This window comes from Eleutherodactylus coqui, chromosome 5 (assembly GCF_035609145.1).
Source record: "Eleutherodactylus coqui strain aEleCoq1 chromosome 5, aEleCoq1.hap1, whole genome shotgun sequence".
NCBI classification, from domain to species: domain Eukaryota; kingdom Metazoa; phylum Chordata; class Amphibia; order Anura; family Eleutherodactylidae; genus Eleutherodactylus; species Eleutherodactylus coqui.
Genome location: NC_089841.1, coordinates 45,278,548 through 45,305,111, shown reverse-complemented (window position 1 = coordinate 45,305,111; position 26,564 = coordinate 45,278,548). Strand labels below are relative to the sequence as shown.

The window sequence follows — 26,564 nt, the reverse complement described above, 5'->3', positions numbered from 1 at the left end:
GCCCTGCCACAGACAGGTCTTAATAGGCAGAAATACATGGCAGCCCTGGGGGCCTTCACAAGGCCCCATTCTACCACGATACCCAAGCGGCACCCTGTGGGTAGGTCATTTAGGACATACTTGCTGAACCATGGGCAGCATGAACCCGAGACAGAGATGCCTACTGACACGTAACCCCAAAGAGACTAGACTACCTCAAATCACAATACCTTTTTTCTGACTTCATAGTGTCCACCTCTAAATTTGGGGGTTCCTCAATAACACGCTGCAGAAGTGACCCCACGATCGGCTGTTTTATAGCTTCGAACATTGGAGCCTTCAGTACCGCATCGTCCACTGCAGGCGAAACAGACTCCAGCCTTGACGTATAAATCCCGTGTAAGTCCCGGGAGACCATCTTCAACAAGCAGTAGCTTTCCAGCAGACTCTTGGAGCGGAGCCGCCGGTCCTGGAGCAGGAGGAGCTTCACGGTCTCGGCAGTCAGTTTTAGCACGTGCCCGACGGTCTGTCGTGGAGTCGTGTCCCAGTACAGCACAGTGAGGCACTGGTGAAAGACGGAAATAAAGGACGGCCAGGGGTCGCCTCTCACTTTCTTTTTAGATGGTTTATCGGGTTTCAGCAGTGGGCATTTGGGATTTTGAAGAATGGACAGGAAGTGAGTCAGGCAGCCCACGGTGTAGTGCAGCAGAGTGCCCGTCTGTGCCACCCTACCCAGAGACACGCCTACCGCCCACGCCGCCAGTACGGTTCTCTGTATGTGCAGCAGCTCGTTGAGGACGTCGCTCTTCTCAGTATGTTGGTCATTGGCGTGGATGGTATCAAACATGGAGGCAAATTCAAGTCTGCCGTGCTCAGCTCTGCTGAATGTACCCTCCGCAGGAGCGGCCGATTTGTAATAATCCGGATTATCAGACTCCTCGCTGTCCTCCTGAGAACAGAAAAACACTAAATCTAGGAGCAGGCGTGTTTCATTTGATACAATGTTATTATTGAACTTCTAAACAAGAGAAAAAAGGATGACGCTATTTACACCATCATTACCGGGCAGGTGAACAGTGACAAAATAGACATTACGGAACGGCATACATGGCCTGTCAAAACCAGGAGGAGCAGCCACAGGGTCTTCTAGTTCGTTATGAACAAAGTGAAATAAAATATGTAGAAAGAAATTGGGGTAAAAATAAGAAAACCGATAAATAACGCGCCCGCTGATCGCAGCTGTTAATCTTTTAAAGCAGCATTTAGATGCCTGAATTGGTGTTTGGGGGCCCCAAATGGACCCCTGCAATGAAATCGTGAGGTGGTGTTTGGTTGCCATGTCCGCCTGGGGTCTTCTAAAGGAGCCATAACAGATTGCCCATCAAGGTGCGCCGATGGCATGTCATGATAGACTGCCTGGCAAATGTGGTATAATGCAATATTATTGTATTGCATTATACTGTAAGAGCAATCTAATGATCGCAAGTTCAAGCCCCCTCTTAGGACTAAAATAAAAACAATATACGTCGTCTGTCTCTGCAGGGGGATGAGGCTGGAAGAGCCGTGAGCAGTGCTCTGAGCTCCCGCCCCCCTCTCTGCTCTGAGCTCCCGCCCCCTCTCTGCTCTGAGCTCCCGCCCCCTCTCTGCTCTGAGCTCCCGCCCCCTCTCTGCTCTGAGCTCCCGCCCCCTCTCTGCTCTGAGCTCCCGCCCCCTCTCTGCCTCAAGGTGCGGCTTATCTCCTGCAGGGACACAAGTTCAGGTGTGCTGAAATCCAGCATTCTGGATCCTTCTCATCCATGACGTCTGGAGGCCGGGGTATAAGAGGCGATGACATCACGTACCTGAGCCAACAGCTTCTCCAGCTGCCCGCAGATCTCCTCCTCCTCCTGCAGGAAGCTCGGCACATTCGAGGCTGTGGAGGGCGTCTTCAGTAGAGTGGCTGGTAATGAGGGCAGCGGACGCAGCTTCATCCCATCGTTCCTTGACTGCAAAACAGATTAAGGCTGGCCGGCTCGTCCCACAACAACACATCGGCACTTTTTATATTTGCAGCCAGAGTCGGAGCCATCATAGGAGCCGAACAATGACAATAGCAGAAGTAGTGCTGGATTTGGTACATGTTGGACAGATGGACCTCAGCATAGTCACTGAGGTCCATCAGGCTTTCGGTATGCCGATTGACTATTTCCTAAAACTGCACCGCATGCCGCACTATTTTGCCTGGAACCCTGTGTTGGATCTGCGCCACTCAGAGCTACAAATCCCACAAAGCAGAACAAATATGCAATTGGAATTTTTTAAATTGCTGCTGTGTGTACATAGTGCCGTTACATTACTGTTATGGCGCCCCCTGCTGTTATATAACTGTTTCGGCTCCCTCTGCTGTTATATACTTGTTATGGCGCCCCCCCTGCTTCCATAAGGTCTCATTATACGGTACGATTGTCAAGCGCCTAAGCACTGAAGAGCCTTCCCACGGACTACTGCCCGAATATCACTTCTGTGCTTTACGCAGGGGTGATAGTCATTCTGTGAATGGAGGCAGAGCCCACCGGAGATCGCTTCTGGCTGCCCGCCTGCATTGACAGTAAACAGGCAGTCATCCATAGTTGAGTGACTGCCTGTTCACACGGCCCACAGTCACTTGGTTTTTAGTTCTGCTAAAAACCAAGACTCCGACAAGTAAGCGTTTTTTCACTCAGTGCCCCGTCGGCGGCTGCGTGTAAACGGGACCACCATCGTTCAAATTAGTTTTCCAGCAATAATTTGGGAGATAATCACTCCGTGTAAAGGTACGTTTACATACTTGTTATGGTGCTCCCTACTGTTACACACTCGCTGTGTCACCCCTTGTTATACACATTTGCTATGACATCCCCTGCTGTTACATACTAGTTATGGCATCCCCTGCTGTTACATATCTAGCCATAATAAGTATGTCAAATGCGGCTGTTGGGGGGGGGGGGGGGGGGGGGGGGGAGTGGTTGGTGGGTCACCAAAGGAGAGGTATGCAACAGGAGGAGGAACAGGAGGAGGCACAACATGTAAGTAACACCAGGGGCCCTGAAAAAGTAAAAAGGTAAATACTTGTATTCGGTTGGAATATTTTGGGTGGCTGCAGCTTTCCTGCAGATGGAGCTGTACTACCTGCCGCCACCATCATGACAGATCACTCATGGATACCTTTCCTATCTGCAGGCTCTGTCGCACGTTCTCCAGTCTCTGCGCCGTGTCCAGCAGTAAAGCCTTCATGAAGTTCTGGGGGGAGAAATTCTCTGCAAAGCGCAGCGCGGTCACCATGTACCCATCAGACACCAAGATGTACGGCAGACGAGGGTGGCACGTCACAGAATACCTCTGTCTCATGAGATCTGCCTCCGACACAAGCGACCCCAGAGAGTCGTTGGGATTGGAAGCTTCTTGGACGGGCACAGGAGGCCTGCACAGACAGAAATAGAGATTGGTGAACACGAGACCGGCAATTTTAGTAAGTTCAACCTATCGGTAAGTCCTATCATTAGGGACAGGTACTGACGACTCCTCCGTTCGCTCCATCACACAGTGTATTCTTCTAGGATGTAGGACTGTTCAGAGGATCCTTTAACAATCTATATATCCTACTGTAGACAGGGCTGAGTAGGGGGAGGCTCCTGCTGCAGAGCTACTGCCAGGCACAGGACAGTGAGGCGGAGAAGGGAGGAGCACGGTGGATCTTCCGGGACACACAGAGAATCTTTCTTTATACTACTGATGACCTATCCTAGGATATGTCAACGGCTTAGATCTGCCACTCAGGTCCCCAGTCGATTAGCTATTCAAGTGACCATTGTCAGCACTGTTACACATAGGAGTACGGAACAGAAGCTACTGCTCCGACCCCTGTGTAGTGGCCAATGCTTGTAACTGCAGGTGCAACTTCCATTGATTTTAATGAGACCCCAGACTGCAGTTACAATAGCCAGCCATTACACAGGCGTCTAAGCAGCAGCCTCCACAGCTGATTGGCCAGGGTACTGAGCGGCAGAACCTAGCCAATCAGCGATTGATGACCTATCCTGAGGATAGGTCATCAATTGTATTTCCCTGGAAAACCCCTTTAACCCCTTCTGTCCTCAGTCCACCCTAGTGCACATGCACACTCTGTAGTGGTGACACATGCAGAGTCATAATAATACGTATAACACCATTTGTTTATCCAAAGCCAGTAATGGAGTTTAAAGGGACCCTGTTGGTGTCTGAGCTGCGAGCACTACATATAGGGACACATGCTAATTACAGCGGTCTGTCATTAAGATCTTCTCTTCAGGAGTTTTAGAAAACTTAGATTTCAGTCAGTAGCAGAGAGGAGTTAGTGCGGCTTATTAATATTCATATATTCACGGCTTACCGCGCCGCTGATTGAAAGGTGTGTGACAATACATGACATGGGAACATGTGCCACTATATGACACAGCCCAGACATTATTAGGCACCTAACAAGATCCCTTTAAAATGAGCAAGGAATTATGGGGACTGTTATACTTACACATACCGCATGTCAGCAGGACAGAAGTGGTGAGAAAAGGAGGCTAGAATGAGAAAATGAGGAGCGAAAGATGAATGGAAAGACACAACGATGCCAAAGAAGAGGATAGAAAAAGGTAGAACACAGGAGAACTGGAAAGAAGAAATCTAGAACAGCGGTGAATGAAAGAGGGAAATGGAAACTCGATAAAGTGCTTGTCGAGTTTAAAAAAAAAAAAAAAAAAAAAAAAAAAGGATAAAAATCTCGTACACCCCATCAGTGAATTTGGAGTTAATCGGGATCCTCTGTTTAGGATCCTTATTTATAAGCCAGAGAAGAGGGAGGTTATTAAGAGCTTCTCTCATTCTGGAGGACCTGACTCTGTAATGCCTCATTTTGCCTCTGGAGGCGCTGCAGGGATACTGAACACTTATTGCTAGATTTCCCCAGGCATTATAGCTATTTGTAGGAGCCCCAGCAGGGGAACACTTTGTGGTCAGCTTATTATTAGGTCAAAAGTGTCCAACCCAGCTTTATTGCTGGAGGACCTGTTTTGTATTACAGACAACCCATTGAAGTGAACGGACACTGCATAATGTAATATTCACCAAGCAACGTGGATGTGAAGTTCAGCTGTTCAGATTCCTTTGACAATGTTGTGTGGCTCATAATAATTACCTATCCTCAATAGACAAGTAGATTATATGCTGTCAGGTGAACGAGACATGCAAATTGGATGTGTGAGCATTAGTTACAAAGGAGAGGATCACACATCATATCCCAGTACAGAAACCATCAGATGCCACCAGGTGTAGAGCTGACAACAGAGTCTGGTGGGGGAATGCCACTAGGTAAAGAGCTGACAACGGGGTCTGGTGGGGGAATGTCACCAGGTGTAGAGCTGACAACGGGCTCTGGTGGTGGGATGTCACCAGGTGTAGAGCTGACAACGGGCTCTGGTGGTGGGATGTCACCAGGTGTAGAGCTGACAACGGGCTCTGGTGGTGGGATGTCACCAGGTGTAGAGCTGACAATAGGGGCTGGTGGTGGGATGTCACCAGGTGTAGAGCTGACAATAGGGGCTGGTGGTGGGATATCACCAGGTGTAGAGCTGACAACGGGGGCTAGTGGTGGGATGTCACCAGGTGTAGAGCTGACAACGGGGTCTGGTGGTGGGATGTCACCAGGTGTAGAGCTGACAACGGGGTCTGGTGGTGGGATGTCACCAGGTGTAGAGCTGACAACGGGGTCTGGTGGTGGGATGTCACCAGATGTAGAGCTGACAATAGGGGCTGGTGGTGGGATGTCACCAGGTGTAGAGCTGACAACGGGGTCTGGTGGTGGGATGTCACCAGGTGTAGAGCTGACAACGAGGTCTGGTGGTGGGATGTCACCAGGTGTAGAGCTGACAACGGGCTCTGGTGGTGGGATGTCACCAGGTGTAGAGCTGACAATAGGGGCTGGTGGTGGGATGTCACCAGGTGTAGAGCTGACAATAGGGGCTGGTGGTGGGATATCACCAGGTGTAGAGCTGACAACGGGGGCTAGTGGTGGGATGTCACCAGGTGTAGAGCTGACAACGGGGTCTGGTGGTGGGATGTCACCAGGTGTAGAGCTGACAACGGGGTCTGGTGGTGGGATGTCACCAGGTGTAGAGCTGACAACGGGGTCTGGTGGTGGGATGTCACCAGATGTAGAGCTGACAATAGGGGCTGGTGGTGGGATGTCACCAGGTGTAGAGCTGACAACGGGCTCTGGTGGTGGGATGTCACCAGGTGTAGAGCTGACAACGGGCTCTGGTGGTGGGATGTCACCAGGTGTAGAGCTGACAACGGGCTCTGGTGGTGGGATGTCACCAGGTGTAGAGCTGACAACGGGCTCTGGTGGTGGGATGTCACCAGGTGTAGAGCTGACAATAGGGGCTGGTGGTGGGATGTCACCAGGTGTAGAGCTGACAATAGGGGCTGGTGGTGGGATATCACCAGGTGTAGAGCTGACAACGGGGTCTGGTGGTGGGATGTCACCAGGTGTAGAGCTGACAACGGGGTCTGGTGGTGGGATGTCACCAGGTGTAGAGCTGACAACGGGGTCTGGTGGTGGGATGTCACCAGGTGTAGAGCTGACAACGGGGTCTGGTGGTGGGATGTCACCAGATGTAGAGCTGACAATAGGGGCTGGTGGTGGGATGTCACCAGGTGTAGAGCTGACAACGGGGTCTGGTGGTGGGATGTCACCAGGTGTAGAGCTGACAACGGGGTCTGGTGGTGGGATGTCACCAGGTGTAGAGCTGACAACGGGGTCTGGTGGTGGGATGTCACCAGATGTAGAGCTGACAATAGGGGCTGGTGGTGGGATGTCACCAGGTGTAGAGCTGACAATGGGGGCTGAGGGGTGGGGGGGGGGGGAATGTCACCAGGTGTAGAGTTGACAACGGGGGCTGAGGGGGATGTCACCAGGTGTAGAGCTGACAACGGGGGCTGAGGGGGGGGGGGGGGATGTCACCAGGTGTAGAGCTGACAACGGGGGCTGAGGGGGGGGGGGGGATGTCACCAGGTGTAGAGCTGACAACGGGGGCTGAGGGGGGGGGGGGGGATGTCACCAGGTGTAGAGCTGACAACGGGGGCTGTTGGTGGGATGTCACCAGGTGTAGAGCTGACAACGGGGGCTGTTGGTGGGATGTCACCAGGTGTAGAGCTGACAACGGGGGCTGTTGGTGGGATGTCACCAGGTGTAGAGCTGACAACGGGGGCTGTTGGTGGGATGTCACCAGGTGTAGAGCTGACAACGGGGGCTGTTGGTGGGATGTCACCAGGTGTAGAGCTGACAACGGGGGCTGTTGGTGGGATGTCACCAGGTGTAGAGCTGACAACGGGGGCTGTTGGTGGGATGTCACCAGGTGTAGAGCTGACAACGGGCTCTGGTGGTGGGATGTCACCAGGTGTAGAGCTGACAATAGGGGCTGGTGGTGGGATGTCACCAGGTGTAGAGCTGACAATAGGGGCTGGTGGTGGGATATCACCAGGTGTAGAGCTGACAATGGGGGCTGAGGAGGGGGGGGGGGTGTCGCCAGGTGTAGAGCTGACAATGGGGGCTGAGGGGGGGATGTCACCAGGTGTAGAGTTGGCAATGGGGGCTGAGGTGGGGGAATGTCACCAGGTGTAAGGTGTAGAGTTGACAGTGGGGCTGAGGGGGGGGGGGGATGTCACCAGGTGTAGAGCTGACAATAGGGTCTGGTGGTGGGATGTCACCAGGTATAGAGCTGACAACGGGGGCTAGTGGTGGGAGGTCACCAGGTGTAGAGCAGACAACAGGGGCTAGTGGCGGGATGTCACCAGGTGTAGAGCTGACAATGGGGGCTGAGGGGGGATGTCACCAGGTGTAGAGCTGACAATGGGGGCTGAGGGGGTGAGGGGGGATGTCACCAGGTGTAGAGCTGACAATGGGGGCTGAGGGGGAGGGGAATGTCACCAGGTGTAGAGCTGACAATGGGGGGTGGGGGTGGCGGGGGGATGTCAGCAGGTGTAGAGCCGACAATGGGGTCTGGTGGGGGAATGTCACCAGGTGTAGAGCCGACAACGGGGTCTAGTGGTGGGATGTCACCAGGGGTAGAGCCGACAACAGGGTCTGGGGGTGGGATGTCACCAATCAATATGGGACATTGCAGCACTTTTAGACCTTCCAAAGTCCCCTGTTGGCCATGTTATTGGGAGATGGAGACATCCAGTGTGTGCGGTGCAGCCATGTACAGGGGGACCTCAAACTGACAGAACGTGGACAACGAAGCCCTGTACGAGCCGTGTTTCTGCTGGGAAGGACTGGGGTCATTGATTATAGTGAAGTCCACCCTTAACACCAATGGGTATAGAGACAGTCTGGACAATGTGACATCACCTACCCTGTGGCAATACTTTGGTACAGCTCTGTCTCTCTACCAACATGACCGAGCACCATGTCATACGGCACGCAGGGTTGAGGTTTTGTTTGAGGAGCAGAACATCTGTAAGCTTCATTGGCCGGCCCAAAGTCCAGACCTTAATCCCATCGAGCCTCTTTGGGATGAACTAGAACGCTGTATCCATGCACCCAACACTCCCATTATCACTATCTGAAGCTCTCCTCGAGGAATGAAAGAAAATCCCTCCACACATCTATGGGAATTTGGTGGAAAGCGGCCTAGGAAGGTTACTGCAGTCACTGAGGCTGAAGGCGGCCCAACACCGGATGGAAAAATGTGAATATAATCAAATTTCATCACCTTCTGTGTGTCCAATACCTCTGTCAACACAGTGTATAATCCAATATCAAGCATGGTGCAGGCAACACTAACCTGTACGTAATGAATGGATGAAGTGGGATAAACTCTGCCGGACCAAATTCAACACTGCAACCAAAGGTTGTCAGAGTCAGGAGTTCCCCCATACGAGTCAACAGGAGCAGAGAGCCCCTCTTCAGTACACAAGCCAGAAAGAGACTGTCTGCAGTCCATGACATGTCTGCCACCCAGTAAGACCTGCAAAGAGAAAGAGAGGTCTTCAAAATGGGATTTAACAAGCAATGTTACTTGGAGAACAAACAAGGAAACTCTCCAGACCTTAGTAATCGGGAAGGGATTTGTTGATCCCTACTGCCGCAGCCTTGCAAGCTGCCGCACACGGTAATAGTGTTCAAGGTGTTTATATAGAGGACGCGGGTCTCCTGTTAGAAGGAAGTAGAACATGAATCCACAAGAGGTCACACAGATCCCAGATGGGGTAAATCTACTGTAAAATGGGTTAAAAGGACTGAACTACTGATGATAGGACAGGTCATCAATAGCTGATCTGTGGCAGTCCACCACTTGGGACCCCTGGTGATCTGTTGATGTCTGGCCCGTTGTCAGTGGGCACAGAGCCAGAAGCAAACAGCTCTGTACACACTGCAGTGGCCGGGTTGGTATTGCATTGAATTCAGAGGGAGCTGCGCCTGCATTACTAACCTGGGATGCTGTAATGTGGACAAAGCTGCTTCCAGCCCTATCCACACTGACAGCAGGCCGGTGAGCAGCTGATCACCAGGGATTCCGAGTGTTAGACCGCTGACGATCAACCACAATACTTCAGTCCCGGACAACCCCTTTAATGACGGTACCTTAGGGTCCTTCTGGTTTAATGCTATGGTTAGGACTAATCCATCTCTGGAGAAGAGGGCCAGCAGGGAACCTCTGGACTTCACCGGGGTACAGGCTGGAGCGATGCTGGTCACAGAGCAGTCCTGTTGAGTCCAGTGAACAAGGTACGGGGCCGCACTAAAAAGGATAAATGCTTGATAGACCCTCATATAAGACAGTGCTTATTCATATGCATACAAGGACTATACATGCATATACTGCCTCCATGTAATACAGAATTGCACATAGCACACTGAAATCAATGAGAGGACAATGTAAAGAATTGTCTCAGCAAGTCCTCCGTGGGGTCCTAAGTGATGCAACTCCCCCCTTCTACCCCATCTATATGCAAGAGCAAATCATATAAACAGTATTTAATCAGAGGAGACAACACCTTAAAAGGGGATTTGGGGGACTTAAAGGGGTTGTCCCGCGAAAGCAAGTGGGGTTATACACTTCTGTATGGCCATATTAATGCACTTTGTAATATACATCGTGCATTAAATATGAGCCATACAGAAGTTATTCACTTACCTGCTCCGTTGCTAGCGTCCCCGTCGCCATGGATCCGTCTAATTTCGCTGGCTTCTTGCTTTTTTAGACGCGCTTGCGCAGTCCGGTCTTCTGCCTGGTGAATGGGGCCGCTCGTGCCGGAGAGCTGGTCCCGCGTCGTCATCGTAGCTCCGCCCCGTCACGTGTGCCGATTCCAGCCAATCAGGAGGCTGGAACCGGCAATGGACCGCACAGAGCCCACGGTGCACCATGGGAGAAGACCCGCGGTGCATCGTGGGTGAAGATCCCGGAGGCCATCTTGAAGAAGGAAGAAAGAACTCGTCGCAGAGCGGGGATTCGGGTAAGTAATATATATATATATATATATATTTTTATTATTTTTTTTTTTTAACCCATCCCTTGGGTTTGTCTCGCGCCGAAAGGGGGGCCTATTGAAAAAAAAACAAAAAAAAAACGTTTCGGCGTGAGACAACCCCTTTAAATACTGCTAATCAGCTATTGATGACCCCTTCTAAGCACAGACCGGCGAGGAGCGCCTCCCAGAACCTCCACTGTTCATCTGTTTGAAGGTGCTGTGACATGAGTGCTATGACCTCTTTTCAGGTCTTGTGACCTCAAGTCTATTCGTCGCATGGCCTTTCTAAAGTTTAGTCCAATGCAAGTGAATTGGATTGATCTGCAATACCAAACACCGCCACTACACAATGAATGGTGCTATGTCTGGTATATAATGAAGAAGCTGTAGCACTCGCTCAGGCATCACAGCTTCTTCAAACAGATAAATCGTCAGGAAAACCCCTTTGAGACTGAATCACCAGAAATATTTTTGCTTTAAAATTCTACAGATTTCTAATGTACTTTGTGATTCATTTTCTCACTATTTACAGGATATGTGATTGCTGTCAGTGAATGAGAACATTGTACTTGGCATTCAGAGGCAATAACCCTGTACATATCTAGACCTGCTTTCGCCTGAGAAGTAGATAGAATTGTATCCAGTGTAGACAATGCTCTGTGAGATACACAGACCAGACTCCAGACTGATACATTGTACATAGTTAGTTCTGTCCTCAGCTGAGCAGTGGATACAATAGTATCCAGTGTAGACAATGCTCTGTGAGCTAAACAGCCCGGACTCCAGACTGATACATTGTACATAGCTAGTCCTGCTCTCAGCTGAGAAGGGGATACAATTGTGTCCAGTGTAGACAATGCTCTGTGAGCTAAACAGCCCGGACTCCAGACTGATACATTGTACATAGCTAGTCCTGCTCTCAGCTGAGAAGTGGTTACAATTGTGTCCAGTGTAGACAATGCTCTGTGAGCTAAACAGCCCGGACTCCAGACTGATGCATTGTAACAAACTGTGTTTAGCTCATAGAGCATTGCCCTTTTTTTTTATTTTTTATTTTAAATAGGCAAAAAAAAACAAAAAAAACAAAAACATAATAAAATGTAAAAAAGGAAATAACCAGGAGGGAATACTTTTAATATTTCTGTCCTCCTCTTCTCCTAGTGTCCCCGTCCAGACCCTATCCTATGCCTCATATTCCATTCCGGTCTGTTCCGTTATCCTGCCCTCTGTTGATTTTCAGTCTTCCCAGAGAGTCTCTAGCCTCCTCTATTAGGTACCAGGTTGTATACTGAAAGGGCGTCACTATCTTTCTGATTTCTCGGTCGGTGTAGTGTGACTGGAGGAAGATCTGCCATTTTTTGAAAAATGTTTTTGCTGCTTTCTCTGTGTGTCTCTCTGTCTCCACCCGTTCTCCAGCTGTTATTCCTGGGATTGTTTGCAGAAGCCGATGTTTGAGCAGAAGTCTTTTCGGTACTAGAAGAACTATGTGGATGAATCTAGGGAATGTTAGAGGAGTGGATCCGTCCGGCCCTGTCCTCTCGTCATCGTGGATTACAGTTTGTATCTCCCTGGGTGTTACTATTCCCCATTGATCCTGTATATACTTTAGGAGTTTCTTCCAGAAGTCCTGCACCTGAGCACAACCCCATATGCCATGAAGTAGGTCTGTGGCTGGTGCTCCACATGTTGGGCACTGTGTGATGCGCTCTGGGAATGAAGGAGATGCTGGAATATCAAAGCCATCTATGGCATGATGCAGGATTTTGAAGAAGGCTTCCCTCCAGGTCTCACTGACCAAGCAGGCTCTGATTTTTGACCGACCCTTAAGGATCGTTTCTCCCATATCCGTGTCTTGTGTTATTTTTTCCCACCTGGAAAATATTTAGTGTTTTTCGATTTTCAGGACTTTGTTTTTTATTGCCCTTTGTAGTGTAGATAGTGAGGATCTTCCTGTTGGTTGTGCGGTTATGGAATCAAAGTCTGTTTTGCCCGCCTCTCTACTGAGATCTCTAAGCCTAGTCTTGCAAAACCGAAGTGTCTGCGCAACCTGTAGGAATTGTGTCCCTAGTAGGTTATACTTAGTCTTGGACTCTGATGCATTAAGCCATCTGCTTTCTCTCTCATGCATGAAGTGATGGGCTACCGCTAAACCTTTTTCTTGCCACTCCTTCAAGACTCTGTCATCATGACCTCTGGGGAATTCTGGATGGCCTACCAGCGGCATAGACTTAGACAACTTGTCTATACAATCGACATCTATATGTCTTGTTAGGCATGCTATATTGTATGATAGTTTGCATAGGGTACAGCAACTTGGAAAAGCTCATCATCTTGATGAGTTGGCATCTCCCCAGCATTGAGAGAGGAAGATTTGACCATCTTTTTAATTCTGACACTATCCTATCAATCAGTGGCAGATAATTTAGGGTGTATAGTGAAATGGGATCTTTACCTATTTTATTCCTAGGTATGTAATATGAGGTTTTACTATACTTTCTCCCCATCCTAGGGAAATCCAAAAAGACCTAGGGCTCGATGCACCTATTTCTAGTTTTTCACTTTTGGTTGGATTAATTCGGTAACCTGCGACGGTCCCAAATTCAGTTATGTCCGCTATTACTCTTTTCAAATGTGCTTTAGGATCTGCCATAAATATGAGAATGTCATCCGCAAGGAGAGCGCTCTTCATTTCTTGTGTTCCGATTTTTATTTCCTGGAATACGGGGAGTCCTCCAGATGACATATTAGGGATTCCAATGCTAGGTCAAACAATAGGGGAGACAGCGGACAGCCCTGCCTGGTACCTCTATACAGTCAACATGGGTCTGATAAGAATCCCGCTGTGTGGATTCTTGCTGTTGGGTTACTATAGATGCTGTTTATGTGGAAAGGACCCTGCAATGCTACTTTATCCAGGACCGAACCCAGCCAGCTCCATTGTACATTGTCACATGCCTCGTCGGCGTCTAGGGATATTAGTACTGCACTGGATGTGTCTAATACCGCAAGAACCTCTCTAATATTTACAACTTGCGAGGGTCCCACCATTAAGGGCATGAGCGGGCTTAACCGTTCTGCTAGTATTTCAGGTCTTGCTTTAGGAGTGAATGGGCCTGTAAGATCCTGGTAGTTGGGGGTCCATATTGGGCTCGCGGAGCACTTCTATGTGTGCTGTGTTGGCGTGCTTTGGGATTTCTCCCGTTTGTAATATGTGGTTCTAGTATTTTGTCACTAGGCATAAAATAATATGGCAGCCCTTACCTGTGTAATCTCTGATTTTTCTCAAACCAACGTAAAGCCAGGAAAGTCATCACAAGTCGTGAACCAGAATAGAAGACAAATGTGCAGAGGCAGCAATCACCCAACACCTGAGGAGAGGAAACACATATTACAGCAGGTGTACCGGACAGGATATGGGAGAGGTGGGTGACTGCAGATATGGCTTTCACATCTACTGAGTGTTACATCCTGGGCGCCTGAATCACTAGGAAGAGCTGCTGCCCAGGGAAATGGGTCACTGAACTACTTATTTAAGAGGTCATTAACCCCTTCTCGATGTACACCGGATGGAGGGCGTCAGTGTATGGAGCAGGCTCAGGAGCCAAGCCAGCTTCACATGTGGGGGGGATTGGTTGTCTCTGACAGCTGGCATCTGACCAGAATGGCCGAGATAGAAGTTCACACCAATCCCAGTCGGTTAGCAATATAAATGGCCTGACAGAATTGACAGTGGCATCAAAAGGGTAACTGCTGCAAATGGGTTCTCTCTGCTCCTAGCAGCTGCTGTCGGTGCCAGCTGCCAAAGACAATCAACACCTCCATGTATCAAAGGTGTGTGGCGAATGTTGGGCAGAGGCTAATACTACAGGTCAAGGCGATTCTGGGGATACCAAACATATCCATAATGATACCAGCTCTGGTGTATCAGTCTGGAGTCCGGGCTGTTTAGCTCACAGAGCATTGTCTACACTGGATACAATTGTATCCACTTCTCAGCTGAGAGCAGGACTAGCTATGTACAATGTATCAGTCTGGAGTCCGGGCTGTTTAGCTCACAGAGCATTGTCTACACTGGATACAATTGTATCCACTTCTCAGCTGAGAGCAGGACTAGCTATGTACAATGTATCAGTCTGGAGTCTGGGCTGTTTAGCTCACAGAGCATTGTCTACACTGGATACAATTGTATCCACTTCTCAGCTGAGAGCAGGACTAGCTATGTACAATGTATCAGCCTGGAGTCCGGTCTGTTTAGCTCACAGAGCATTGTCTACACTGGACACAATTATATCCACTTCTCAAAATTACATACATAAAACAGGAAACCCCCTTTAGTTTACAGTGAAACCTCCCCCCCTGCGATGACAGAACGGGTTGTACCTCATTCTTGATGAATACGGCATGCAGTGTCGCCTCCTTGTCTGTTACACCGGGTAACACAACGCTATCGCCATGTTCTATTTTGCTCCATCGGCACGGCAGGACCCTTTTCTTCTGGCACGTGAGCTGCGGCTTTTCCTCTGTGTTTTCCCACAGATAGACGCAGCCGGTGTGAGCCGCCAGGAGAACTCTGCAGCCATCATCAGACACATAAAGGTGCAACTTCAAGGAGTCTCCTGAGATGATAGATGCCAAACAAGTCACATTATTGGGCCTCAGCACATGAAACGGCATTGACGAAGCGTCAATCAGATGAGCTGCAACAGTCAGACTTTAGAAACCCCAAATATTAACCCCTTAGTGACGAAGCCTGTTTGCGCCTTAGTGACGGAGCCAAATTTTGGAAATCTGACATGCGTCATTCAACGTGGCATAACTCCGTAAAGGCTTTACATATCCCAGTGATTCTGACATTGTTTTTTCGCCACATGTTGTACTTCATTTAGATTGTAAAAAGAGACCGATATAATTTGTGTATATTTATTAAAAGTACCAATATTGGAAACATTTTGAAAAAATTGTCATTTTTTCACATTTTCAACCGTAATATCTCAAATATGTCCAAACATACTGTACAAATTTTTGATAAGATATGTATTTCCATCTGTTTACTTTATTCTGAATGCACACTTGAAAAACTTGTGTTTTTTTTAACCATTTAGAGGACGTACACATTTAACATTACTTTTCAGCATTTTGAGGAACACTTTGTTTTCCTGCACCAAGCCAAGTTTGCAGAGGCTCACAAGTGTCAGAATAATAGATACACCCACAAATGACCCCATTTTAAAAACTACACCCCTTAGTGTATTTACTGAGGGGGGTCATGAGTATTTTGACCCCACCAGTTCTTTTCAGGAATTAGTTCAATTTAGGGGACAAAAAATAAAATTTCATATTTTTGCAAATATGTCATTTTGAAGACATATTTTTTTCCTATAGAGCCCATGAAAATGAGGATTTACACCCCAAAATGGATACCCCTGTTTCTCCCGTGTTCAGAAACATACCCATTGTGGCCCTAATCTTATGTCTGGATGCATAACGGGAGCCAAAATGAAAGGAGTAGTCGGTGTCTTTCAGAACATAAATTTTGCTTGAAGGCGTTTTAGGCCCCATAGCACTTTTGTAGAGCTCTTGAGTGGCCAAAACCAAAGAGAACCCCCACAAGTGACCCCATTTTGAAAACTAGACCCCTTAACGAATTTATCTAGGGGTGTATTGACCATTTTGACCCCACAGTTTTTGAATGAATTCAAGCCAAGCAAAAGGAAAAAATTGTGATTTTCATTTTTTTGTCAATTCTGTCATTTTAAAAACAGCTTTTTTTTGTACAGCACACGCATGAATGAAGCCTTTCATCCCAAAATGGATACCCCTGTTTCTCCCGTGTTCAGAGACATACCCATTGTGGCCCTAATCTTATGTCTGGATGCACAATGGGGCCCAAAACGAAAGGAGTAGTCGATGGCTTTAAGAACATAGATTTTCCTTGAAGGAGTTTTAGGCCCATAGCACTTTTGTAGAGCTCTTGAGCGGCCAAAATCAAAGAGAACCCCCACAAGTGACCCCATTTTGAAAACTAGACCCCTTAATAAATTTATCTAGGGGTGTACTGCCCATTTTGAGCCCACAGTTTTTGAATGAATTGAAGCAAAGCAAAAGGAAAAAATTGTGATTTTCGTTTTTTTTGGCAATTCTGTCGTTTTAAAAACTGCTTTTTTGGTACAGCACACACATGAATGAAGACTTGCACCCCAAAGTGGATCCCCCTGTTTGTCCCGTGTTCAGAGACATACCCATTGTGGCCCTAATCTTTTGTCTGGATGCACAACGGGGCCCAAAATGAAAGGAGTAGTCGGTGGCTTTCAGAACAGAAATTTAGCATGAAGGTGATTTAGACCCCATTGCCCACTTGTAGAGCCCTTGAGCGGCCAAAACGACAGAGAACCCCCACAAATGATCCCATTTTGAAAACTAGACCCCCTAACGAATTTATCTAGGGGTGTACTGTGTATTTTTACCCTACAATTTTTGAATAAATCTAAGCAAAGCAGTAGGAAAAAAAATTACAATTTTCATTTTTTTGGCAGTTGTATCAATTTAAAAACTGTTTTTTTTGTACAGCACACATAGGGATGAAGACTTTCACCCCAAAATGGATACCCCTGTTTGTCCCGTGTTCAGAACCATACCCCTTGTGGCCCTAATCTACTTAAAGGACGCATGGCTAGGCCTATAATGGAAGGAGCACCCGTTGGATTTTAGGGTACAACGGAATAAATTCCAGGCCCCATTGCCCACTTATAGAGCCATTGAGCGTCCAAAACGATAAAGACCCCCACAAATATCCCCATTTTAAAAACTAGACCCCTTAACGAATTCATCTAGGGGTGTACTGCGTATTTTGACCACACAGTATTTGAATAAATTTCAGCAAAGCAGAAGAAAAAAATTACAATTTTCATTTTTTTGGCAATTTTGTCAATTTAAAAACTTTTTTTTTTGTACAGTTTACATAGGAATGAAGACGTTCACCCCAAAATGGATTCCCCCGTTTGTCCCGTGTTCAAAAACATACCCATTGTGGCCCTAATCTACTTACAGGAAACATGGCAAGGCCTGTAATGGAGGGAACACCAGTTGGATTGCAGGGCACAACTGAATACATTCCAGGCCCCATTGCTCATTTGTACGGAATAACAATTGACTCCCTAAAATCCCCCCCCCCCCTCCGCGCCCTTTTCGGCGTTCCCCAAATCTTAGATAAAAGTAATAATGTGAACTGTGTAGTATTTCCAAAGATGGGTAATTATGGAGGCTGGTTGGGATGGGCACATGGGGCAATAAAACCGGGTATCCCCCCTCCTCTCATGCTTTTTGGGAGTCATTTTTTGACCTCAGTGGCGGGGATGGGGTGTAAAAAGTGGCACTCTGTGAGTCTCTGTAAGCTTGATGAAGTGCGGCAGTCTCACACAGAAGGCGCTCAACAAGGTGCTCCTGGAACTGCAGGAAGGCGAGCGTTCCCGGGGCTTCTTGTAAATTGCGTATTACAGGTAGCGGTCTGAATAACGCCAAGCTCACGCGGGTGCAGGCGGAATCCGCTTGCGGAGGCCCGCAGCGGATCCCAGCTGTGACCCTGCGTACGGCCGCGTAATGTACTGCGCATAACTGCCTACTCACACAAGCGGTCATGCGCAGTACACTTTTTTTTTGCGTTGTTTGTATTTCCCACACCGTCGCTTAGCGATGACACGGGTACCCGCAGCCCGTATACAAGGTAGTTATGTATGGGCTGCGGGTATATCCACGACCATGGAGCACAACGGGCTCTATGTTGCGGATATCCGCGGTAAAATAGAACCTGCTGCGTTCTCTTTTCTGCGAGTGGATTACGCAATTCCAACCCGCTAATGTGAGCGGAATTGTGTAATCCAATGCGATTGATCTGCGTATTACCGCTAATCAAACGCATGCGGAATCCGTAATTCCTATCCGGTCATGTGAGACCGGCCAAAGGTAGATCGCTACCATTTTTCACGTGACTGGGGACCGCTCAACGAGGCCACCCGTCACTGCTCCAGGCTCTCGGTGACCGATGGTCGCCGAGAGCAAGGAGATATTAAGTTTCCTGGGCTCCCCGACTCCTGCGCATGTGTGCAGTGTTTTGCCAGCGGTCGCATGCGCAGAATACGGGAAAGTTCACGGAAGAAGATTGCGTCGGGGTGCAAATACGGAGGCCTCCGGTAAAAAGTTTTATCTCCTTTCACCGATCGCATCAGTGAGGGGAGATGAAGCTTCACCTTTTTTTAACTTTTACGTGATCGCCATTATTCTTTGGATAACGGCGAACACGTGATCAGGAACCGCTCACCGCGACCCCCGTGAAATCTCCAGGCTCTCGGCTAAGTTTTGTAGCCAGGAGCAGGGAGATTTTAAAAAACCACGGCTTTTGCGCATGCGCCTGCCACACTGGTGACGGGCGCGTGCGCAGAAGCTGGGGTGAGGTCCGCGGATAAATCCGCAGGCCTTAGGTACGTCATTTCATCCTCCCTCACGGATATGATCCGTGGGGGAAGATGAAACGCAAGCTTTTTTTAACTTTTTAAAACTTTTTTTTTACTTTTTGCACTTTTTTTTTTTTACCTTTTACCTCTTTTTTTATTTATTTTTTTTTACTTTTTGCACTTTTTTTTTTACTTTACATGATCACTGTATGACAGTGGATGACACTGTCATTGGATGACAGTGATCATGTCCCTGGTGACATCCCTCTGCTCTTGGCTACACATGGCAGCCAGGAGCAGAGCAATTTTGAATTTCCCGGGGCTCGAGCCCCTCTGTGCACGCGCCCGATGTCAATCATCGGGCGCGCATGCGCAGACGGGGATTTCGGGTCCCGGGACATCGCAGAGGACCGGGGGTGAGTATCTTCATCTCCCCTCATGGATCCGATCCATGAGGGGAGGTGAAACTTTACTTTTGTTTTACTTTTTAAACTTTTTCGCGATCACCGCTATCGCAATGGATAGCGGTGATCGCGGGCCCGGGGACCGCTCACAGTGGTCCCCGGTAACACCTCCTGGTTCCCGGCTACCTTCAGGAGCCGGGAGCCAGGAGGTTTTAAATTTGCCGGGGACACCTGGGCTTCTGCGCGTGCGCATGACGTCATCGTCAGGCGCGCATGCGCAGAAGGCCGCCGGCGGGTCCGGGAGGACCAGATCTCCGGGGGACACCGCCGACAAGCCGTGTGAGTATTTTCAGCTGCCGTGATGGATCCGATCCATCATAGCAGCTGAATTACTACTTTTTTACACTGTTTTATTTACTTTTTTGCGATCGGCGCTATTCATTTTATAGCGCCGATCGCAATGCCGGGGGGGACTGCCCACATCCTGGGATGACAGCTCCATGCTGTCGGCTACCTGCGGGCACCGACAGCATGGAGCTGTCACGTCCTCAGGCCAGTGGGCATCAATCCAAAGAGGATGCATAAAACTACGTCCTCTAGGATTAAGGCCCACTTTCTGAGGACGTAGTTTCCCCATGGGGCGGTCGTTAAGGGGTTAAAGCATTTCCACAGACACCCTGATACCAAGGAGTTACAGAGACCATCAGGCTGCTGGACAGACAGGAATGAAGCCCCCCAGCCTTCTTACCTTGAGCTGATGCAATTTCTTCGGCGATGACGTCATTGGCGGGAACAGTCTGCAGGCAGTCCAGATCCTTGTTCCACAGCGACAGCTCCCCGGTGAGGTGCAGAGCGGCCAGCCACGACCCTGAGAAGAGACAGGATTACAGCTCTGCAGCACAGTCACTGACTTCTATGGGAGAGTACTATGGGCTCTGCAACCTCTCACTGCATCAGACAACTACTTGTTATATGACCCACTAAGACATCTGGAGCCAATAGTGCCCCAACACTGTAATACAGCCGTCTGCCGCAGACAACCCCATGAGGAGAGTCACTAGAAGCTAGGAGGCAAGTACTGTGCGAGCGCTGACCATTACCGGAGGCTGACCACTAACGGAGACTGGCCACTACCGGAGGCTGACCACTACCGGAGGCTGACCACTACCGGAGGCTGACCACTACCGGAGGCTGACCATTACCAGAGGTGGCGAGGGTCACGACGTTCTGCTTCTTCAGTAACGTCTTCTTCACACTGCCGGACCGCAGCCGGATCTCACTGACCTGCCGCCCATCCACAAGGAACACCGCCTCCTTCTCCTGGAAGAGGGGCAAAACAGTCAGTGCAAGATGGATCTGAAGACAGTGACATCATCAGCAGAATAGTGAGTGCAGCTCTGGAGTATAATACAGGATGTAACTCAGGATCATTACAAGATAAGTAATGTATGTACACAGTGACTCCACTAGCAGAATAGTGAGTGCAGCTCTGGAGTATAATACAGGATGTAACTCAGGATCAGTACAGGATAAGTAATGTATGTACACAGTGACTCCACCAGCAGAATAGTGAGTGCAGCTCTGGAGTATAAAACAGGAAGTAACTAAGGATCAGTACAGGATAAGTAATGTATGTACACAGTGACTCCACCAGCTGAATAGTGAGTGCAGCTCTGGAGTATAATACAGGATGGAACTCAGGATCAGTACAGGATAAGTAATGTATGTACACAGTGTTTCCACCAGCAGAATAGTGAGTGCAGCTCTGGAGTATAATACAAGATTAGTACAGGATAAGTAATGTATGTACACAGTGACTCCACCAGCAGAATAGTGAGTACAGCTCTGGGGTATAATAGAGGATGTAACTCAAGATAAGTAATGTATGTACACAGTGACTCCACCAGCAGAATAGTGAGTATGAGTACAAGTAATACAACGTATACAGGGGTGATTGTGGCACTTACCCTCCCCAGCCAGCATAACCTTGGACAGGGCTTTTTCCGCTTGATGCTGGTAGACAGAAGGACCTCCAGAGAGACATTCATGGTTCTTACAAGGTAACGGCTGGATTGGGCGCCCGGTACCTGCGGGTACATAAATGTCACAGTGACTTACCGATATACAGAGGTGTCTTTCCCCACCATCATATCCGAAGACGTGCGCAGCTTCGTGGTAAACAAGGGAGAAAACATCCAGTGGATTCCCTGCGTTCATGACAATGACACCAAGGCACCATGCGCTCACACTGAACCCCCTGGCGCTCTCCGGAATGACACTGAGCCCTCCCCCCGCCGCTCTTAACAATGACATTGAGCCACCCAACACGCCCCACAATTACACCAAGACCCCCCCCCGGCGCTCTCCACTATGACACTGTGCCACAATGACATCGAGTCACCCAATGCTCCCCAACATGACACCGAGCCCTCCTGGTGCTCTCCACAATGACAACGTGCCACCTGACGCTCCCCATAATGACACAAAGCCCCCCGGCGCTCTCCAGCATGACACCGTGCCACCCCGGCGCTCTCCAGCATGACACCGTGCCACCCCGCGCTCTCCAGCATGACACCGTGCCACCCCGCGCTCTCCAGCATGACACCGTGCCACCCTGCACGCCCCACAATGACACCGTGCCACCCCGCGGTCTCCACATTGACACTGTGCCACCCTGCACTGCCCAGCATTACACTGTGGCACCCTGCACGCCCCAGCATTACACTGAGCCACCCTGCACGCCCCAGCATTACACTGAGCCACCCGGCACGCCCACAATGACACCGTGCCACCCCACAATGACACCGTGCCACCCCGTACGCCCCACAATGACACCGTGCCACCCCGTACGCCCCACAATGACACCGTGCCACCCCGTACGCCCCACAATGACACCGTGCCACCCCGTACGCCCCACAATGACACCGTGCCACCCCGTACGCCCCACAATGACACCGTGCCACCCTGTACTTTCTAGCATTACAATGTGCCACTCCGCAATCCCCACAATGACACCGTGCCACCCTGCACTTTCCAGCATTACAATGTGCCACCCCGCGCTCTCCACAACCACACTGCGCCACTAAGCACTCACGTGTAATAACTAGGCACTGCACTCTGTAACCTGCTGTAGAACTACAACACTCAGCATAACCAGCAGCCAGTTACCAGGACACGCTGGGAGTTGTAGTCCCACTCTGGGCAGCCACAGCTATCACATACCGGACACTTGGCCTCCGCACACTCATGCACCGGCTCCGGCGCTCTGACATCCCGGATCTCCAGACAGGAAGCCCGGGAAGATGAGCGGCCACCGCGGGATCACCGGGAGGAGGAGCGGCAGCCGCTGGACACTGAGTCACCGCCAGAGGGCGCTGGTATACAGCCGCTGGAGGCGAAGATGTCACTCCTAACTGTACCACAGGAGGGCGCCGGTCTTCACTACACACAACAGGAGGCGCAAGGGTCTCCGCCCAGACCGCGCCCACAGGCGGGGCTGCTGTTAGGTCGCTGTGTATAACGGGAGCCGCCGCCAGAGGCGCTGTGTGCAACTGCTGGGTGACACCGGGGCTGGCGGCTGACACCCTCTAGTGAGGCGCGGTGTGGGACTACAAGTCCAAGCGTTGCTGACAGTGTAAAGGACAGGGAGACGCCATCCTGCAGCCCCCTCTACTGTGTTCTATCATGTGGGCAGAAAATGGCAAAGAGGGGCGTTATTAGCCTGTGAGGGGCACACAGTGGGCACTGTTACCCACAAGGGGGCCCTATAACTGCGGGGGACAGTTACACATCATGGACGTCACCCCTCGTTCCACATCCGAATTCCGGGTGGGGATTAACGCCACTGACAAGACTAAATACGTGTGCGAATCCACGCCCAAAACCGCGGCAGAAAGACGCAGATTCCAGAGGCGGAGTCACGTGTAATTTGCCGCAGTGACTTCCGCCGTGTGAACACAGTAATGGCCGCCTTCTCACGGCCCAGAATCTCACGTGAATTATCAACCCATTGTTTGAATGAAGCCGCACACCGGGGATGTTGTCCCGCCTCACAACAAGGTGCAAAAAAAACGGTGCCGTGTCCGATCCCTGCGCATTACTCAGAAGGCATCGCACTGGGATTACAATGGGGCCTGTAACGCCTCGCATGGCGTGCGGTGGGCAGCGAGGGCCATGCGACCTTTCCCAATGAGATCAATGGGAAACACTAATCCTCCGACACATAAAACAGGCGCAGGAGGATCGGGTGTCACCTGTGTGAAGGGAGGTGTTCCAGCATGATAAATGGCTCACATCCGCAGGTAACACGCACTGACAAGTGCGACACCGCCCCGGGTTACTCCACCCAATACTGTGCTCACCTGGGTGAAGGTACATCACATGGCCAAGCTCTCAAAACCGTACCACATAGTGATCATGGGAGATTCACCGATCCAGACATTTGTTGGGAATCTCTCAGGTAAAAGTAATGGATCCAACAAATTCTTATCCGCTCTTGCTGACAACTTTATCTTCAAAGGTGGAAGAGAAAACAAGGGGATCTGCTATCTGGGACCTAATTCCTACCAACAGGGAGGGAATGGTTGAGGGAGTAAGGGTGGCCGGGACCTTAGGGGGCAGCATGGGTCTGTAACAAACAAGTCATGCCAGACTAATCTCATGTCCTTCTATAACTGAATGACTGACTGGGTTAATCAGGGAAATGCGGTGGATATAGTATATACATCTTGACTTTAGTAAAGCATTTGACAAAATATCTCATACCATTCTTATGTTACGGTGTACGCCAGCCCTGGTGCCCTAGATCTCACCCACAACCCCTGCCCCTGCCTGCTTGCCTCCACTCCTGGCTAACCCTAGGTGGGCAACTACTCTCACTAGGGACTAGGGATGAGCGAGCGTACTCGGAAAAGCACTACTCGCTCGAGTAATTTGCTTTATCCGAGTATCTCACTGCTCGTCCCTGAAGATTCGGGTGCCGCTGCGGCTGACAGGTGAGTCGCAGCGGGGAGCAGGGGAGAGCAGGCGGGAGAGAGGGAGAGAAAGATCTCCCCTCCGTTCCTCCCTGCTCTCCCCTGCAGCTCCCCGCTCCGTGCCGGCACCCGAATCTTCAGGGACGAGCACTGAGATACTCGGATAAAGCACATTACTCGAGCAAGCAGTGCTTTTCCGAGTATGCTCGCTCATCCCTACTAGGGACCGAAAAAGGGACGCTGGCGTACCTGGATGGAAAGGGTAGAATACCGACAGAAAAGGCAGATGTAAATAACCAACACAAACAATACTAAGCAGAACTGAGCCAGACGGAAAAACCTGGCGGATAATAGCAAATATAGCAGACAAGATGACAGAAACAGGAGACCAACAGAGGCAGACTAGCTAGCACACTGAGGGAAACCAATAACTGGCAGTGATTGCCAGTCACTACCCAACCTTTAAACAAAAGCCACTGCACAGGGGTAGAGAGGGAGACAGCCAACTCCCAACAGAACATAATAAAAGGGAGCTTGTGCACGGCAGCTGCACTCACAGGTGCCGCGCGCCACCAGCACCACACCGGCCAGGCACCCACGCTCCGGCAGCCGGACCACAAGCCGGGGGGGGGGGGGGGGGGGCGCGCCCAGACCGCAGGACCATGCACCCTGCCGCCCCAGGAGGACCAGCAACCGCCGCATGGTAACACTTATTGACCAAATATGGGATTGACAAGGCAACTGTAAGGTGGATTCACAACTGGCTGAGTGATCATAAATGGCTGCACACCCAAGTGGAAGAATGTATCAGGTGAGGTACAACAAGGCTCTGTCCAAGGCCCAGTGGTGTTCAACATTTCTATAAATGATCTGGAGGAGGGAATTGATGGGAAACTGATCAAATTTGCTGACGACACAAAGCTAGGAGGGATAGCTAACACTAGGGAAGAGAGAGAGGATTCAAAAAGATCTAGAAAAGCTTGAACAGTGGGCAGCGACTAACAGAATGGTATTTAACAAGGAGAAATGCAAACTCCTATATCTGGGCAAAAAAAATGAAGAAAGCACATACAGAATGGGGGGAATTGGGCTAAGCAGCAATAGCATGTGAAATAGACTTGGGTATACTAATAGATCATAGACTGAACATGAGTCAACAATGTGATGCAGCAGCCTAAAAGGCAAACATAATTCTGGGATGTATTACGAGAAGCATAGAGTCTAGATCACGTGAGGTCATTATCCCCCTCTACTCTTCGTTAGTCAGATCTCATCTGGAATATTGTGTCCAGTTCTGGGCACCCACTTTAAAAAAGACAAACTGCAGCAAGTTCAGAGAAGAGTTGCCAAGATGGAGAGCAGTCTGCAAATCATGTCCCATGAAGAATGGTTAAAGGATCTGGGAATGTTTAGCTTGCAAAAAAGAGGGCTGAGAGTTGACTTAATAGCTGTCTACAAATATCTGCAGGGCTGTCACAGTGCAGAGGGATCAGCCCTATTGTCATCAGCACAAGGAAAGACTAGAAGCAATGGGATGAAACTGAAAGGGACTTTCTGACAGTGAGGGTGATCAATGAGTGGAGCAGGTTACCACGGGAGGTGGTGAGTTCTTCTTCAATGGAAGTGTTCAAACAAAGGCTGGACAGACATCTGTCTGGGGTGATTTAGTGAATGCTGCACTGAGCAGGGGGTCGGACCCGATGACCCTGGAGGTCCCTTCCAACTCTACTATTCTATGAAGGTAACCTTAGGGGGAGAAGAACATACCACTTCTTGATGCAGAAATGCAAATTTCCATGTTGGAATTTCACAAGCGAATCTTGCACTTTGGCAAAATCTGCATGCTGACCCATGTAAAGAAATGCGGCAAAAAGTTGACAAGTTTGAGGTGGAATTCGCAATGGAAAATGTTGCCGTTTGAACATACCCTTACAGTATCGCCACTGAAAATCCACAGCATAAATTAACAATTTGGATTTAAAGTCTGCACTGCGGGTCAATTTAGAGTATATTCACACGGGCAGGTTTTTTTTTTCCGTCCTGGAAAATTAGACCAATTACTTTTGTAAAATTTTTTTGGGGTTTCTGTTTTTTCCACACAAGTATACACGCTGTAACTAAGTCCTCCAGGGGGTGGGGGCGGCAATGACACGCTGGACTAGAAAGTGCATAAAACTTACTTCAGTTTTATTCCGTAAAGCACACTCCAGGCAAAGCAACAAAAAAGTCCATTTAACATAACA

The 26,564-nt window shown here is 49.5% G+C and overlaps 1 protein-coding gene across 2 annotated transcripts in view; it reads right to left on the bottom strand.

Annotated features, from left to right (window-relative positions):
* Positions 1-22,690, bottom strand: part of CPLANE1 (ciliogenesis and planar polarity effector complex subunit 1) — a 70,107-nt gene extending 47,417 nt beyond the window's left edge. For both annotated transcript variants that reach the window (XM_066602415.1, XM_066602416.1), the window contains exons 1-12: positions 22,571-22,690; positions 21,316-21,435; positions 20,551-20,668; positions 20,097-20,216; positions 14,878-15,113; positions 13,759-13,865; positions 9,611-9,767; positions 9,075-9,178; positions 8,811-8,993; positions 3,163-3,418; positions 1,821-1,964; positions 210-928 (exon numbers count right to left, since the gene is read on the bottom strand). In XM_066602415.1, coding sequence (XP_066458512.1) covers positions 210-928; positions 1,821-1,964; positions 3,163-3,418; positions 8,811-8,993; positions 9,075-9,178; positions 9,611-9,767; positions 13,759-13,865; positions 14,878-15,113; positions 20,097-20,216; positions 20,551-20,668; positions 21,316-21,396 — 2,225 coding nt within the window. In that variant the 5' untranslated portion in view covers positions 21,397-21,435; positions 22,571-22,690. The remainder of the gene's footprint in view (positions 1-209; positions 929-1,820; positions 1,965-3,162; positions 3,419-8,810; positions 8,994-9,074; positions 9,179-9,610; positions 9,768-13,758; positions 13,866-14,877; positions 15,114-20,096; positions 20,217-20,550; positions 20,669-21,315; positions 21,436-22,570) is intronic.
* Positions 22,691-26,564: the final 3,874 nt, after the last annotated feature.